Consider the following 16,144-nt stretch of genomic DNA (forward strand, 5'->3'; position numbering starts at 1 on the left):
ATCGTCGGAGCACTTCAGTATCTTACTCTTACACGACCGGACCTCACCTACGCCGTGACGACCGAACCTCACCTACGTCATGCAACAGATTTTCTTGTTCATGCATGCACCTCTTGACTCCCACTTTCAGTTGGTCAAGAGGGTCTTGCACTACCTACGCGGCACCACTCACTATGACCTTCAGCTATATCGCTCCTCGCCACATGATCTTGTTTCTTATAGCGATGCTGATTGGGCCGGCTGCCCCGACACTCGCAAGTCTACCTCCGGCTTCTGCGTCTTTCTCTGTTCCAACCTGATCTCCTGGTCATCGAAGAGACAACGTTGTGGTCATCCAAGAGACACTCTGTTCCAACCTCCGGCTTCCAGTGCCGAGGCGGAGTATCGTGCTGTGGCCAACGTCCTTGTCGAGTCCTGTTGGCTACGTCAGCTCCTTGCCGAGTCCTGTTGACTACGTCAGCTCCTTGCCGAGTCCTGTTGACTACGTCAGCTCCTTGCCGAGCTTCATCGCCCCCCACGTCGAGGGACCATTGTTTACTGTGACAACGTAAGTGCAGTCAGCTCCTTGCCGAGCTTCATCGCCCCCCACGTCGAGGGACCATTGTTTACTGTGACAACGTAAGTGCAGTGTATCTCTCGTCCAACCCGGTGCAACACCAATAGACGAAGCATGTGGCCAACGTCCTTGTCGAGTCCTGTTGGCTACGTCAGCTCCTTGCCGAGTCCTGTTGACTACGTCAGCTCCTTGCCGAGCTTCATCGCCCCCCACGTCGAGGGACCATTGTTTACTGTGACAACGTAAGTGCAGTCAGCTCCTTGCCGAGCTTCATCGCCCCCCACGTCGAGGGACCATTGTTTACTGTGACAACGTAAGTGCAGTGTATCTCTCGTCCAACCCGGTGCAACACCAATAGACGAAGCATGTGGAGACTGATCTTCATTTTATTCGCGACCGCGTGGCCCTCGGTGAAGCCAAAGTTCTTCGTCCCTACAACCTCACAGTTTGCGGACATCTTCACCAAGGGGCTCCCGTCGTCGGTGTTCTGAGTTTAGAACCAGTCTGAACGTCCTTCCTCGGCACTGGTGTAACGGCAGGACCTAGGGTGTAGCTGGCTAGCTTCACGGCACCTCCTCTCCACGATCCTTGCATGTAGGGATCGGAGGTTGCCTTATCTGTAGGTATATGTATCTTCCTTCTGTGAGTAAGGGTTACACCATTCTTCTATATATATAGTTCAGTTGAACGTTGCATTCGCCGGGGACGGATAGGGTGCCGGCCGGATTTGTAACTCCGACTGTAGATTGCGACTTGTGAGCGTTTTCTTCTGCGTTTCTACAAGAACATCCCACGAGGTGTTATCCAACATGGTAGCCTGCCATGGGGAGCCCTCGATCAACGTGGCCAACAAACATAGGCAAAATACCGAGACGACCGGACGATCACATTTTTTGCAAACTTACGGTAACAAGGAACGGAACATGAACCGTACGTTTTTATTCATTCATATTATTATCTTGCATGCATCGATCGAGATGCAGCAGCTGGCTAGTGGCGACACGGATATACATACGACATACGTACGTATAAGGGGGCACACACACACACACACACATTCAAGTAGGTACACAGACGTATGGCTCCATGGGCTAGCTAGCTGACGTACGGCGAGGGCCAGCTAGCCGTAGCATTCCACATATGATCAGCACTGCCTGATGCACTTGCACCGGCGGAGGGGCCCGTCGCAGTTGCCGCCGCCCCAGCGTTCCTGCAGGCAGACCTGCGCGCAGTTCTTGTCCGACACGCATGGCCCCTTGAACCCCGCGCTGCGCTGCCGGCAGATCTTCGCCTCCGCCCCCGGCACCGCCGCCTCCTCTGCATCCATCCATCCATGTTCGCCACACGTCAACATGCATGTATAATGACATAACATATGTGCGTACTATCTAACTGAATATCTGATGAACACTTACGTGCGATGAGGAGGAGAAGCAGGACCAAAACCACCTGCGTCGCCACCTTCTTGGTCCACATGGTGAGCGGCCGGGCTGGGAGCGAGCTAAACTCTGCTTGCGCTACGTACTGGCTTTGTTACTACCGGTGGAGTTGTGTGCTGTGGGTGGCTATAACGCTCATCGGTGATGGCATTATATAACATGAGCTCGGAGCCGGCCGGTCGGGTCCGTTGTGCATGGACACGAAGCAGCATGCATGCATCGTGGCGTGGGCGCGCGCAATGACTGGCCGCGTGGCCTGCCGCATGATGGATCGCGTTCACGTGGCGGGCTCGGTGCATGCGGCGCCCACGTATTTGCCCACGAGATGGTGGTCGCTTTTGGCTGCAGCGGTGCATGCATGGCAGATTGCCAGGGCACGATAGAGCGCGCAGGGTAGTCGGCACGTAGGTAGGTACCCGCGAAACAGTGGTCGCTTTTGGCTGCAGCGGTGCACGCATGCCAGATTGCCAGGGCACGGGAGAGCGCGCAGGGTAGTCGGCACGTAGGTAGGTACCCACGAGACAGTGGTCGCTTTTGGCTGCAGCGGTGCATGCATACCAGATTACCAGGGCACTGGAGAGCGCGCAGGGTAGTCGGCACCCTGGAGAGCGCGCAGGGTAGTCGGCACGTAGGTAGGTACCCACGAGACGGTGGTCGCAGGGTAGTCGGCGTGTAGAGCCAGATTGCCCTGGCACAAGAGAGCGCGCAGGGTGGTCGGCACGTAGGTAGGTACCCACAAGACGGTGGTCGCAGGATAGTCGGCGTGTAGAGCCAGATTGCCCTGGCACGAGAGAGCGCGCAGGGTAGTCGGCGGGTAGAGCCAGATTGCGAGGGCACCAGAGAGCGCGCAGGGTAGTCGGCGGGTAGGTAGGGCCGCCGAGGTAGTAGATCGGCGAGCTGCCTTGGGCTCGTGGCTCCTCCACAGGCGGCGTGGGCTTGCATGCAGGACAGCGCGCGGCGAGCTCTGCCCTACCGCCCGCCGGTGGGACCACGGATCGGTCGGCCGATGCATCGCGGTGGGGGTCAAGTGCAGGCAGCCGTGTAGACGATGGAAGATCGTCTCGGCCTCTCGGGCCAGTATCTCAATCAAATGGCTTGCATTTTCATGTAAAAACGCATGTAATTTCGTTTACTGCTTACCTTATTATCAGATTTTGAAGAGAGACTGCTTTTGCCGGAGATTATTAGGGAACGGGAGGAATACGCATGCATCGCTCCTGCCAAGTTTTTGTCTGGCTTGCAATGCGGGATAGGTGCTGGGACTTGAACGGCGAGCGGCGCAGCCTTACGAGACCTCCTTTTTGCGACCAGGCATGCAGTTGAGGGTTTTGAGACCATTGATCCTCCTAGTCCAACGCCCCTTCGTCACCAGGGAAGTTTGGTTCGAATTATTTCGAACCAGAGTCCAGAGGTGCGACTCTTCTCACCCCCAGCATCCAGACGCACGCTGAGTTGGAACGAGGAGCTGAACCCACGGCCTTCCAGCCCGACGGGTGGCACGCTAGCTACATGCAGGATGCCTGCCACGAGTACACCCGCGTGCATGCACGGCAGCCCGCTCCTCCGGCCCCAACTCCCTATAAGTAAGAGAGCTTCTCTTCCTGGCAACAACAAACACGGTCGCCTGGATCAGAAGCCCTAGCTTGTATTCACCTAAAGAGAGAAAAAAAAAGGCTTGCTCCATCAACCTACCTACCCCCTACAGAAGCAAATGGAGTTCAAGCCGAAGGCGACCGTGTGCGCGGTGATGCTGGTGCTGCTCCTGCTTTCCTCCTGTGCGTAAGCCTGAGCGGCCGCTCGCCGACTTATTAATTTGCTGCTGCTTATGGTTATGGACTAACGCTCGTGGCCGGCCGGGACATTTTTGGCAGACGACGGCGCCGGAGTCGGCGTGGCGGAGGCGCGCATTTGCACGGGGAAGAGCCAGCACCACTCGTTCGCGTGCATCTCGGACAAGAGCTGCACCAAGACGTGCCTCAGCGAGCACGGCGCAAAATGGACGGCCGGCTACTGCAAGATCAGCCGCTGCACCTGCCAGAGGGAGTGCTAGGGCAGATGCTCCGCGCGCGAGCTCCCCCACCCCCGCCCCGTCCATGGCGCCGCCACCTATGTATCTTAAGTCTTTAACTACCATGTACCCACTCGCCGCCTCTGTCAGAAGATGTAATAAAACGTGGCGCGTCACCGCTGTACGTAGCATGATGCATGCCACGCGTTGCTTCCAGTGACAAAATCAATGGATTTATCCGTGAATATATGCAAGTCGTAAGATCTCTTTACGTGCTCAGCAGCATGGAAAAATATCTCCACGTAATTCCTCAAAATGGTTCTCGCCGAGGCCGAACGTTAACAGCCGGGATGAAGGCGGCCAGAGCTAGCGGCACCCTTGGAGGCTGGCCTCCTCCCCTGCTTTCATGTTATTTCAAGTCACTTGTTCTGCACTCACAGAATATAAAGTCAATTAATCACTCAACCAAAATAAAATATTCGATCCATCTTCAGGGTTAGAGCAACTCTTCTTTTTATTTGGATCGACAGTGCGTCCAACGCGCCGACCCATATTACACTGGCTGGCCGCACGTTTTCAACAAATATGCCATTCAGTCGCAAAAAAAAACAAATATGCCATTAATTTGCATTATTTCACAAGCAAACATATAAAAAATCTACCAAATAAAGCATAATTTCAAAATCAAATAAATTAAGCATAGTTTATAAACCATTATTTCACAAGCAAACATATAAAAAATCTACCAAATAAAGCATAATTTCAAAATCAAATAAATTAAGCATAGTTTATAAACCAAATAAAAATTAAATTGTCTTAAATACATGCGAAAACACGATACATCTATTGGTGCTTAACATGAGTATACATATGCTTAACCAAATTATTTTGCAGCTGCATGTGCGTTTTTCAATCATGCATTTTATAATAAAATTGGATGAACTGTTGGATTATTTTGCAGCTGCATGTGCGTTTTTCAATCATGCATTTTATAATAAAATTGGATGAACTGTTGGATTTTCATCCTGAAACTGAAACCCTTGATCGTAGATAAGTTCCGGACGCTTGTTTTAGACGATCATATTGTGCATGATCACACAAGCAGTTATCACCTCCCATAACTTCGTAATGCTCCAAGTCGAGCAGGATACGGAACAATTCCCCATCAAGATTACAAAACATCAAAGACACGCTCGATGTCCTTTCTAGCACTCTCTTGATCTTGGTCAAATTTTTTCCTCTTCTCTTCGACAAGGTTGGGGATTATCTTCACAATAGTGGTCCACTGAGGATAGATACTGTCATCTAGGTAGTATCATTTGTCGTAGTTGGGGCCGTTGATGATAACATTCACCGGCGGGCTATTGCCTTCGGCAAGCCTTGCAAACATAGAAGAGCATTGAAGCACGTTGATATCATTGCGTGATCCGGCCATGCTAAAAAAAGTGCCGGATTCATAGATCTTGTGAGGCCACGACCTCAAGTATGACAGTGCAAGCCCTAACATGGCCCGTATACTACCCTTACCAAGCAGAAGGGTAGTTCTTCCACTCTCAGTGCATGCAGTATATGCTGCAAAGCATACCTGGAAAGCCCCTGCTGGCTTTCATCGCCTACAAGCGGGTTGTATCTTGAGGATTCGGCTCTCTCAAGTACTCAGAGCCAAACACAACAATCACATACTTGCAGAATTTGTACATAGAGTCTAGGTGTAAGGGCATATTTCTCCCTAAGTGGTTTTGGTGATTGATGACAATGCATTTGCGGACTAATCGTGTGCATTGAGCATTTTAGATATCTCATGTCTAGGCACAAGACGATTCGGTGCCCCTTGGAGCCTGTCGAAGGCGGCGTTTCTCTATGTTTATTTTCGGTGGATTTGAGTCGTAGGAAAGCCGTAGTATTAAGAGGGGGTCCGCTTCGGAAAGGTTAGGGGGAAATCTATACGTACACATCTGTTCCTTTGCACCACCTTTCCTTGCTTCTTTGAAGCACCGGTTGTTTGTTCTTGTCGTTCCGAAGATGAAGGCTTCCTAGTGCTACTGGTCTGTGGCGTGCGGTAGTACTGCTCAAGGGAGTAGTAGTACCGCAGCTGCCCACGGTAGTACCGCCCACGACAGCGGTAGTATCGCTCCTAGCACGCGGTAGTACTGTGGCCTCTGGCCCAGAACGGTGGCATGAGCGGAACTAGGGGCGGAAGTAATTTTTTATTTCTGTAACCTACGCGGTAGTACCGCTCCCTGTGAGCTGTAGTACCGTGCCGGATTTTTGCACTGACTGAAACTCAGCGAAAGTAGCCACAGATGTAATTTTATTAGTCCGTGCCTTCCCAGCCCAGAATGAGCCCTGCCTTGCAGTAGTACTGCAAGGGCGCGCGGTAGTACCGCTCCGCCGGTTCTACCGCTCGTTGCCTTGTGCAACAGGGCCTCACCTGGCTCCTGCCGCGCGAGCGGTAGTACCGCACTTCCCAGCGGTAGTACCACATGCCTGTGCGGTAGTACCATGTGTATGTGCGGTAATACCGCATGTCGCGGGCTGAGTAGGTGGGTAACGGTTGGATCTTTCCTCCCACTATAAAAGGGGGGTCTTCTTCCCCAAGTTGACTATCTCTTCCTTTCCTAAGCTCCATTGTTTGCTCAAAGCTTCATTTCGCCCGATCTCTCTCCCTAGCCAATCAAACTTGTTGATTTTCTAGGGATTTGTTGAGAAGGCCCCGATCTACATTCCAACAAGAGAAATTTGATTCCCCCACTAATCCCTTGCGGATCTTGTTACTCTTGGGTGTTTGAGCACCCTAGACGGTTGAGGTCACCGCGGAGCCATATTCCATTGTGGTGAAGCTTCGTGGTGTCATTGGGAACCTCCAATTAAGTTGTGGAGATTTCCCCAACCTTGTTTGTAAAGGTTCGGTCGTCGCCTTCAAGGGCACCAATAGTGGAATCACGGCATCTCGCATTGTGTGAGGGCATGAGGAGAATACGGTGGCCCTAGTGGCTTCTTGGGGAGCATTGTGTCTCCACACCGCTCCAACGGAGACGTACTTCCTCTCAAAGGGAAGGAACTTCGGTAACACATCCTCGTCTTCACCGGGTCCACTCTTGGTTATCTCTTCCCTTTACTTGTGCAAGCTTATTTTGTGTTGTATCCCTTGCTTGCTTGTGTGTTTGTTGTTGTTGCATCATATAGGTTGCTCACCAAGTTGCATATCTAGACAACCTACTTTGATGCAAAGTCTAAATTGGTAAAGAAAAGCTAAAAACTATTAGTTGCCTATCCCCCCCTCTAGTCAACTATATTGATCCTTTCAATTGGTATCGGAGCCTCGTCTCTTTATTAAGGACTTTGTCGTCCGAAGAGTATGGTTGACACCGTAGACGGCGGGGAGGAGCACGTCGGTGTGATTCCGTTCTCGTCTACGGCCGATGGGGGATCCTCGGTCTCACGTGAGGAGTTCAATGCGGCTTTGGACACATTGAAAACCTCCATGACGACCGAGGTCGAAGGCATGTTCAATAAGTTTTTAGAAGGCCTTAAATTATCCACCGCATCAATGAAAGTGGGTGATCCCGCTAACAAGGTGACGGATGCTAACTCCGACAAGGGGGAAGCTACTAGTGATAAAGTTCCTTTATGTAGTAGTAGAAGTGGAAATGTCATCTTTGCCCATGTTGAACCACCCCTCACTTATGGAGGACCGGTTCCCTCCACTCATTTAAATCATGTTGGTCCTCCTCCTAAGTTTGTGAAAAATGAGGACTTTGCCTCTTGGGTCTACCGTTTTAAACGTCATTTGAATCATAGTTCTACTAATCTTTGGAGAATTATTGAGCAAGGTTTCTACCCGCATGACCCAAGCAACCTCACTCCAAGAGAAGCCGCGGATCATCAATTCAACGAGTCCGCCCTCTTCATTATCCAAGATGCAATTCCATACGAAGATATTGCGCATCTCCGACCTTTCACCATGGCCAAGGAAGCATGGCAACATGTGGTTTTCATTTACAAGAGAAGCGCAAGCATTCAACGCTCCAATTATGAAGTGGTGTAAGATGAAGCCGATGAGTTTGCAATGAATGAAGATGAAGAACCTCGTGAGCTCTATCAGAGATTAACCACTCTCGCGGTCTCACTCCGAGATCATGGGAGCAAGGATACGGATGACAATTGGATCAAGCGCAAGTTTCTCAAGGCCATGATGCCCTACCATAAGGCCATGTAATCCGTCATCCGTCAAAGGCCGGACTTCCATACCTTGTACTCAAGTGAAGTGTTGAATGAGTTTGTTGCTATGAGAATCTTGGACAAGACCGTTGATGTCTACTACACAACCTTCTTCTTGTAGACGTTGTTGGTCCTCCAAGTGCAGAGGTTTGTAGGACAGTAGCAAATTTCCCTCAAGTGGATGACCTAAGGTTTATCAATCCGTGGGAGGCGTAGGATGAAGATGGTCTCTCTCAAGCAACCATGCAACCAAATAACAAAGAGTCTCTTGTGTCCCAACACACCCAATACAATGGTAAATTGTATAGGTGCACTAGTTCGGCGAAGAGATGGTGATACAAGTGCAATATGGATGGTAGATATAGGTTTTTGTAATCTGAAAATATAAAAACAGCAAGGTAACTAATGATAAAAGTGAGCATAAACGGTATTGCAATGCGTTGTAACAAGGCCTAGGGTTCATCCTTTCACTAGTGCAAGTTCTCTCAACAATAATAACATAATTGGATCATATAACTATCCCTCAACATGCAACAAAGAGTCACTCCAAAGTCACTAATAGAGGAGAACAAACGAAGAGATTATGGTAGGGTACGAAACCACCTCAAAGTTATCCTTTCTGATCGATCTATTCAAGAGTCCGTAGTAAAATAACACGAAGCTATTCTTTCCGTTCGATCTATCATAGAGTTCGTACTAGAATAACACCTTAAGAGACAAATCAACCAAAACCCTAATGTCACCTAGATACTCCAATGTCACCTCAAGTATCCGTGGGTATGATTATACGATATGCATCACACAATATCAGATTCATCTATTCAAACCAACACAAAGTACTTGAAAGAGTACCCCAAAGTTTCTACCGGAGAGTCAAGACAAAAACGTGTGCCAACCCCTATGCATAGGTTCATGGGCGGAATCCGCAAGTTGATCACCAAAACATACATCAAGTGAATCACGTGATACCCCATTGTCACCACAGATAAGCACGACAAGACATACATCAAGTGTTATCAAATCCTTAAAGACTCAATCCGATAAGATCACTTCAGAGGGAAAACTCAATCCATTACAAGAGAGTAGAGGGGGAAAACATCATAAGATCCAACTATAATAGCAAAGCTCGCGATACATCAAGATCGTATCACCACAAGAACACGAGAGAGAGAGAGAGAGAGAGATCAAACACATAGCTACTGGTACATACCCTCAGCCCCGAGGGTGAACTACTCCCTCCTCATCATGAAGAGCGCCGGGATGATGAAGATGGCCACCGGTGAGGGATCCCCCCCTCCGGCAGGGTGCCGGAACAGGGTCCCGATTGGTTTTTGGTGGCTACAGAGGCTTGCGGCGGCGGAACTCCCGATCTATTCTGCTCCCCGATGGTTTTAGGGTATATGGATATATATATATATAGGCGAAAGAAGTCGGCCAGGGGAGCCACGAGGGGCCCACGAGGGTGGAGGGCGCGCCCAGGGGGGTAGGCGCGCCCCCTGCCTCGTGCTCTCCTCGTTGATTCCCTGACGTGCACTCCAAGTCTCCTGGATTGCTTCCGTTCCAAAAATAACTCTCCCGAAGGTTTCATTCCGTTTGGACTCCGTTTGATATTCCTTTTCTGCGAAACACTGAAATAGGCAAAAACCAGAAACTGGCACTGGGCTCTAGGTTAATAGGTTAGTCCCAAAAATCATATAAAAGTGCTTAGTAAAGCCCACTAAACATCCAAAACAGATAATATAATAGCATGGAACAATCAAAAATTATAGATACGTTGGAGACGTATCAAGCATCCCCAAGCTTAATTCCTGCTCGTCCTCGAGTAGGTAAATGATAAAAACAGAATTTTTGATGTGGAATACTACCTAACATAATTCTCAATGTAATTTTATTTATTGTGGCAAGAATATTCAGATCCATAAGATCCAAGATAAAATTTTAATATTGACATAAAAATAATAATACTTCAAGCATACTAATAAAGCAATCATGTCTTCTCAAAATAACATGGCCAAAGCAAGCTATCCCTACAAAATCATATAGTCTGGCTATGCTCTATCTTCACCACACAAAATATTTAAATCATGCACAACCCCGATGACAAGCCAAGCAATTGTTTCATACTTTTGATGTTCTCAAACTTTTTCAATCTTCACGCAATACATGAGCGTGAGCCATGGACATAGCACTATAGGTGGAATAGAATGGTGGTTGTGGAGAAGACAAAAAGGAGAAGATAGTCTCACATCAACTAGGCGTATCAACGGGCTATGGAGATGCCCATTAATAGATATCAATGTGAGTGAGTAGGTATTGCCATGCAACGGATGCACTAGAGCTATAAGTATATGAAAGCTCAACAAAAGAAACTAAGTGGGTGTGCATCCAACTCGCTTGCTCATGAAGACCTAGGGCATTTTGAGGAAGCTCATCATTGGAATATACAAGCCAAGTTCTATGATGTAAAATTCCCACTAGTATATGAAAGTGACAACATAGGAGACTCTCTATCATGAAGATCATGGTGCTACTTTGAAGCACAAGTGTGGTAAAAGGATAGTAGCATTGTCCCTTCTCTCTTTTTCTCTCATTTTTTTTACTTTTTTGTTTGGGCCTTTTCCTTTTTTATGGCCTTCTTTTCACTTTTTTTATTTGGGCTTCTTTGGCCTCTTTTATTTATTTATTTTCGTCCGGAGTCTCATCCCGACTTGTGGGGGAATCATAGTCTCCATCATCCTTTCCTCACTGGGACAATGCTCTAATAATGATGATCATCACACTTTTATTTACTTACAACTCAAGAATTACAACTCGATACTTAGAACAAAATATGACTCTATATGAATGCCTCCGGCGGTGTACCGGGATGTGCAATGACTCATGAGTGACATGTATGAAAGAATTATGAACGGTGGCTTTGCCACAAATACTCAACTACATGATCATGCAAAGCAATATGACAATGATGGAGCGTGTCATAATAAACGGAACGGTGGAAAGTTGCATGGCAATATATCTCGGAATGGCTATGGAAATGCCATAATAGGTAGGTATGGTGGCTGTTTTGAGGAAATTATATGGTAGGCGTATGATACCGGCGAAAGGTGCGCGGTATTAGAGAGGCTAGCATTGGTGGAAGGATGAGAGTGCGTATAATCCATGGACTCAACATTAGTCGTAAAGAACTCACATACTTATTGCAAAAATCTATTAGTTATCGAGACGAAGTACTACGCGCATGCTCCTAGGGGGATAGATTGGTAGGAAAAGACCATCCCTCGTCCCCGACCGCCACTCATAAGGAGGACAATCAATAAATAAATCATGCTCCGACTTCATCACATAACGGTTCACCATACGTGCATGCTACGGGAATCACAAACTTTAACACAAGTATCTCTCAAATTCACAACTACTCCACTAGCATGACTCTAATATCACCATCTTCATATCTCAAAACAATCATAAGGAATCAAACTTCTCATAGTACTCAATGCACTTTATATGAAAGTTTTTATTATATCCCTCTTGGATGCCCATCATATTAGGACTAGTTTTATAACCCAAGCAAATTACCATGCAGTTCTAAAGACTCTCAAAATTATATAAGTGAAACATGATAGTTCATCTATTTCTTCAAAATAAAACCACCGCCGTGCTCTAAAAGATAGAAGTGAAGCACTAGAGCAAATGACAAACTACTCCGAAAGATATAAGTGAAGATCAATGAGTAGTTGAATAATTATGCAACTATGTGAAGACTCTCTAACATTTAAGAATTTCAGATCTTGGTATTTTATTCAAACAGCAAGCAAAGCTAAAGAAAATAAAATTACGCTCCAAGCAAAACACATATCATGTGGTGAATAAAAATATAGCTCCAAGTAAAGTTACCGATGAACGAAGACGAAAGAGGGGATGCCTTCCGGGGCATCCCCAAGCTTAGGCTTTTGGTTGTCCTTGAATATTACCTTGGGGTGCCTTGGGCATCCTCAAGCTTAGGCTCTTGCCACTCCTTATTCCATATTCCATCGAATCTTTACCCAAAACTTGAAAACTTCACAACACAAAACTTAACAGAAAATCTCGTAAGCTCCGTTAGCGAAAGAAAACAAAACACCACTTCAAGGTACTGTAATGAACTAGTTCTTTATTTATATTGGTGTTAAACCTAATGTATTCCAACTTCTCTATGGTTTATAAACTATTTTACTAGCCATATAGTCATCAAAATAAGCAAACAACACACGAAAAGCAGAATCTGTCAAAAACAGAACAGTCTGTAGTAATCTGTAACTAACGCAAACTTCTGGAACTCAGAAACATCTACCAAAATAGGAAGACCTAGATAATTTGTTTATTGATCTACTGCAATTGGTATCAGTATTTTATCACGTTCTGGTGATTTTTAACAATTGTTTTCGTGAACAGAAAGTTTCTGGAATTTTCAGCAAGATCAAATAACTATCATCCAAGAAGATCCTATAGGTCTTACTTGGCACAAACACTAATTAAAACATAAAACCACATCTAACCAGAGGCTAGATGAATTATTTGCTCCTAAACAGAACCAAAAAGCAATAAACTAAAATAAAGTTGGGTTGCCTCCCAACAAGCGCTATCGTTTAACGCCCATAACTAGGCATGATGATTTCAATGATCCTCACATAAGATATAAGAATTGAAACATAAAGAAAGCATCATGAAGAATATGACTAGCACATTTAAGTCTAACCCACTTCCTATGCATAGGGATTTTGTGAGAAAACAACTTATGGGAACAATAATCAACTAGCATAGGAAGGCAAAACAAGCATAACTTTAAGATTTTAAGCACATAGAGAGGAAACTTGATATTATTGCAATATGTAGAAGCATATGATCCTCTCTCATAATAATTTTCAGTAGCATAATGAATGAATTCAATAATATAACTATCACATAAAGCATTCTTTTCATGATCTACTTGCATAGAAATTTTATTACTCTCCACAAAAGCAAATTTGTTCTCATGAATAGTAGTGGGAGCAAACTCAACAGAACAACTATCATGTGATTGAAAATTAAGATCAAGATGACAAGTTTCATGGTTATAATTATTCTTTATAGCATATGTGTCATCACAATAATTATCATAGATAGGAGGCATGCTTTCATCATAATAAATTTGCTCATCAAAACTTGGGGGACTAAACATATCATCTTCATCAAACATAGCATCCCCAAGCTTGTGGCTTTGCATATCATTAGTATCATGGATATTCAAGGAATTCGTACTAACAACATTGCAATCATGCTCATCATTCAAACATTTAGTGCCAAACATTTTAATGCATTCTTCTTCTAACACTTTGGCACAATTTTCCTTTCCATCATACTCACGAAAGATATTAAAAGGATGAAGCGTATGAGACAAACTCAATTCCATTTTTTTGTAGTTTTATTTTATAGACTAAACTAGTGATAAAACAAGAAACAAAAAGATTCGATTGCAAGATCTAAAGATATACCTTCAAGCACTCACCTCCCCGGCAACGGCGCCAGAAAAGAGCTTGATGTCTACTACACAACCTTCTTCTTGTAGACGTTGTTGGGCCTCCAAGTGCAGAGGTTTGTAGGACAGTAGCAAATTTCCCTCAAGTGGATGACCTAAGGTTTATCAATCCGTGGGAGGCATAGGATGAAGATGGTCTCTCTCAAGCAACCCTGCAACCAAATAACAAAGAGTCTCTTGTGTCCCCAACACACCCAATACAATGGTAAATTGTATAGGTGCACTAGTTCGACGAAGAGATGGTGATACAAGTGCAATATGGATGGTAGATATAGGTCTTTGTAATCTAAAAATATAAAAACAGCAAGGTAACTAATGATAAAAGTGAGCACAAATGGTATTGCAATGCGTTGAAACAAGGCCTAGGGTTCATACTTTCACTAGTGCAAGTTCTCTCAACAATAATAACATAATTGGATCATATAACTATCCCTCAACATGCAACAAAGAGTCACTCCAAAGTCACTAATAGAGGAGAACAAACGAAGAGATTATGGTAGGGTACGAAACCACCTCAAAGTTATCCTTTCTGATCGATCTATTCAAGAGTCCGTAGTAAAATAACACGAAGCTATTCTTTCCGTTTGATCTATCATATAGTTCGTACTAGAATAACACCTTAAGACACAAATCAACCAAAACCCTAATGTCACCTAGATACTCCAATGTCACCTCAAGTATCCGTGGGTATGATTATACGATATGCATCACACAATCTCAGATTCATCTATTCAAACCAACACAAAGTACTTGAAAGAGTGCCCCAAAGTTTCTACCGGAAAGTCAAGACGAAAACGTGTGCCAAACCCTATGCATAGGTTCATGGGCGGAACCCGCAAGTTGATCACCAAAACATACATCAAGTGAATCACGTGATATCCCATTGTCACCACAGATAAGCACGGCAAGATATACATCAAGTGTTCTCAAATCCTTAAAGACTCAATCCGATAAGATCACTTCAGAGGGAAAACTCAATCCATTACAAGAGAGTAGAGGGGGAAAACATCATAAGATCCAACTATAATAGCAAAGCTCGCGATACATCAAGATCGTATCACCTCAAGAACACGAGAGAGAGAGAGAGAGATCAAACACACAGCTACGGGTACATACCCTCAGCCCCAAGGGTGAACTACTCCCTCCTCGTCATGGAGAGCGCCGGGATGATGAAGATGGCCACCGGTGAGGGATCCCCCCTCCGGCAGGGTGCCGGAACAGGGTCCCGATTGGTTTTTGGTGGCTACAGAGGCTTGTGGCGGTGGAACTCCCGATCTATTCTGCTCCCCGATGGTTTTAGGGTATATGGATATATATAGGCGAAAGAAGTCGGTCAGGGGAGCCACGAGGGGCCCACGAGGGTGGAGGGCGCACCCAGGGGGGTAGGCGCGCCCGGCATGCAGATTGTCTTCGGCGTTGCAAGGCGGGTTCCTCGTCCGATGACTTCAAAGAGATGTATTCGGCCTTCCATTTAATGTCGTTCCCCTCGGCTTCTGTGTATCAACGACTTCAGCTTCCACGTGTCGAGCGAATACGAGAGGTCAGGGTGTTTTTGCACATAACACCCCGGTTATGTAAGAAAGAGTGTCTATTTAAAGAGATTGGATCTCAGATCCATTCAGCACCACACGGAAAAAATCCTCAGAGCTCGCTAGGAAAGACCACTCCAACATGGCTAGCGCTCCCAGCTCCTCCTCCCATCCCTGCGGCTCAGAAAAAGGCGATTGGGAGAGATGTTCCGTATCCCACAGCCAGCTGGTGAAGCTGCAAACACAGGGATTTCTTCCCCCCACGGATTTGGTCCCTGTTCGGGCAGGGTTGACCTCTTTCAATGGCGGAGCTCAGGCGGAGAATTTCCCCAATCCATCTTGGGGGAACGAGTGTGTTTCGTTCTCTACTTGCTAAGAGGCGTCGGATTTCCAATTCATCCTTTCCTCCGAGGGCTTCTGGAGCATTATGGCCTCCAACTGCACAACTTTACTCCAGCCTCCATCCTGCACATCGCGGGTTACGTCCCTCTTTGCGAGCTATTCCTGGGTTGTGAGGCCCATTTTGAATTGTGGAGAAAGCTATTCAGCCTTGTCCCGCGTAACCACGCGGGATCAATATTTGAAGTGGGCGGAGCCGAGGTATGGCGCATCATCGAGACCGGATACCTATCAGGCACACCGAAGAAGGCATCCGAAGAGTGGCCTTCCGAATGGTTCTATATTGAGGACGTCGCCCTTCCTGACCAAGTCCGAAGGGGTCTTCCCGAATTGACAAGCATTCCGTTGAAGAAACGCCACAGCTGGCGCCCTCGGAGCCTCGAGGAGGAAGATAGTGCGGAAGTCCGTCAACTCATGAGCAAAATAAAGACACTTGCC

The 16,144-nt window shown here is 46.5% G+C and overlaps 2 protein-coding genes across 2 annotated transcripts; one reads left to right on the forward strand and one right to left on the reverse strand.

Annotated features, from left to right (window-relative positions):
- Positions 1-1,475: 1,475 nt before the first annotated feature.
- On the reverse strand, positions 1,476-2,133 carry LOC123125277 (defensin-like protein 2). The gene is made up of 2 exons (XM_044545796.1): positions 1,972-2,133; positions 1,476-1,873 (listed from the first exon to the last, which is right to left on the reverse strand). Exons 1-2 carry the CDS (start codon positions 2,030-2,032, stop codon positions 1,701-1,703), a joined length of 234 nt encoding a protein of 77 aa, XP_044401731.1. The 5' UTR covers positions 2,033-2,133; the 3' UTR covers positions 1,476-1,700.
- A 1,460-nt stretch (positions 2,134-3,593) lies between these two features.
- Positions 3,594-4,250, forward strand: LOC123122378 (defensin-like protein 1). Its single transcript, XM_044542572.1, has 2 exons — positions 3,594-3,770; positions 3,867-4,250. Exons 1-2 carry the CDS (start codon positions 3,707-3,709, stop codon positions 4,043-4,045), a joined length of 243 nt encoding a protein of 80 aa, XP_044398507.1. The 5' UTR covers positions 3,594-3,706; the 3' UTR covers positions 4,046-4,250.
- Positions 4,251-16,144: the final 11,894 nt, after the last annotated feature.

The sequence above is a fragment of the Triticum aestivum genome, chromosome 5D (assembly GCF_018294505.1).
Source record: "Triticum aestivum cultivar Chinese Spring chromosome 5D, IWGSC CS RefSeq v2.1, whole genome shotgun sequence".
In the NCBI taxonomy this organism is placed as follows: domain Eukaryota; kingdom Viridiplantae; phylum Streptophyta; class Magnoliopsida; order Poales; family Poaceae; genus Triticum; species Triticum aestivum.

What these genes read in the sequence shown, in the direction of transcription:
- LOC123125277 (XM_044545796.1), bottom strand. Translation starts at nt 2,032, where the DNA reads ATGTGGACCAAGAAGGTGGCGACGCAGGTGGTTTTGGTCCTGCTTCTC. An exon ending in GCTTCTCCTCCTCATCGCAC is followed by an intron (nt 1,874 to 1,971) that starts GTAAGTGTTCAT and finishes GGATGGATGCAG; the next exon opens with AGGAGGCGGCGGTGCCGGGG.
- LOC123122378 (XM_044542572.1), top strand. Translation starts at nt 3,707, where the DNA reads ATGGAGTTCAAGCCGAAGGCGACCGTGTGCGCGGTGATGCTGGTGCTG. An exon ending in GCTGCTCCTGCTTTCCTCCT is followed by an intron (nt 3,771 to 3,866) that starts GTGCGTAAGCCT and finishes CATTTTTGGCAG; the next exon opens with ACGACGGCGCCGGAGTCGGC.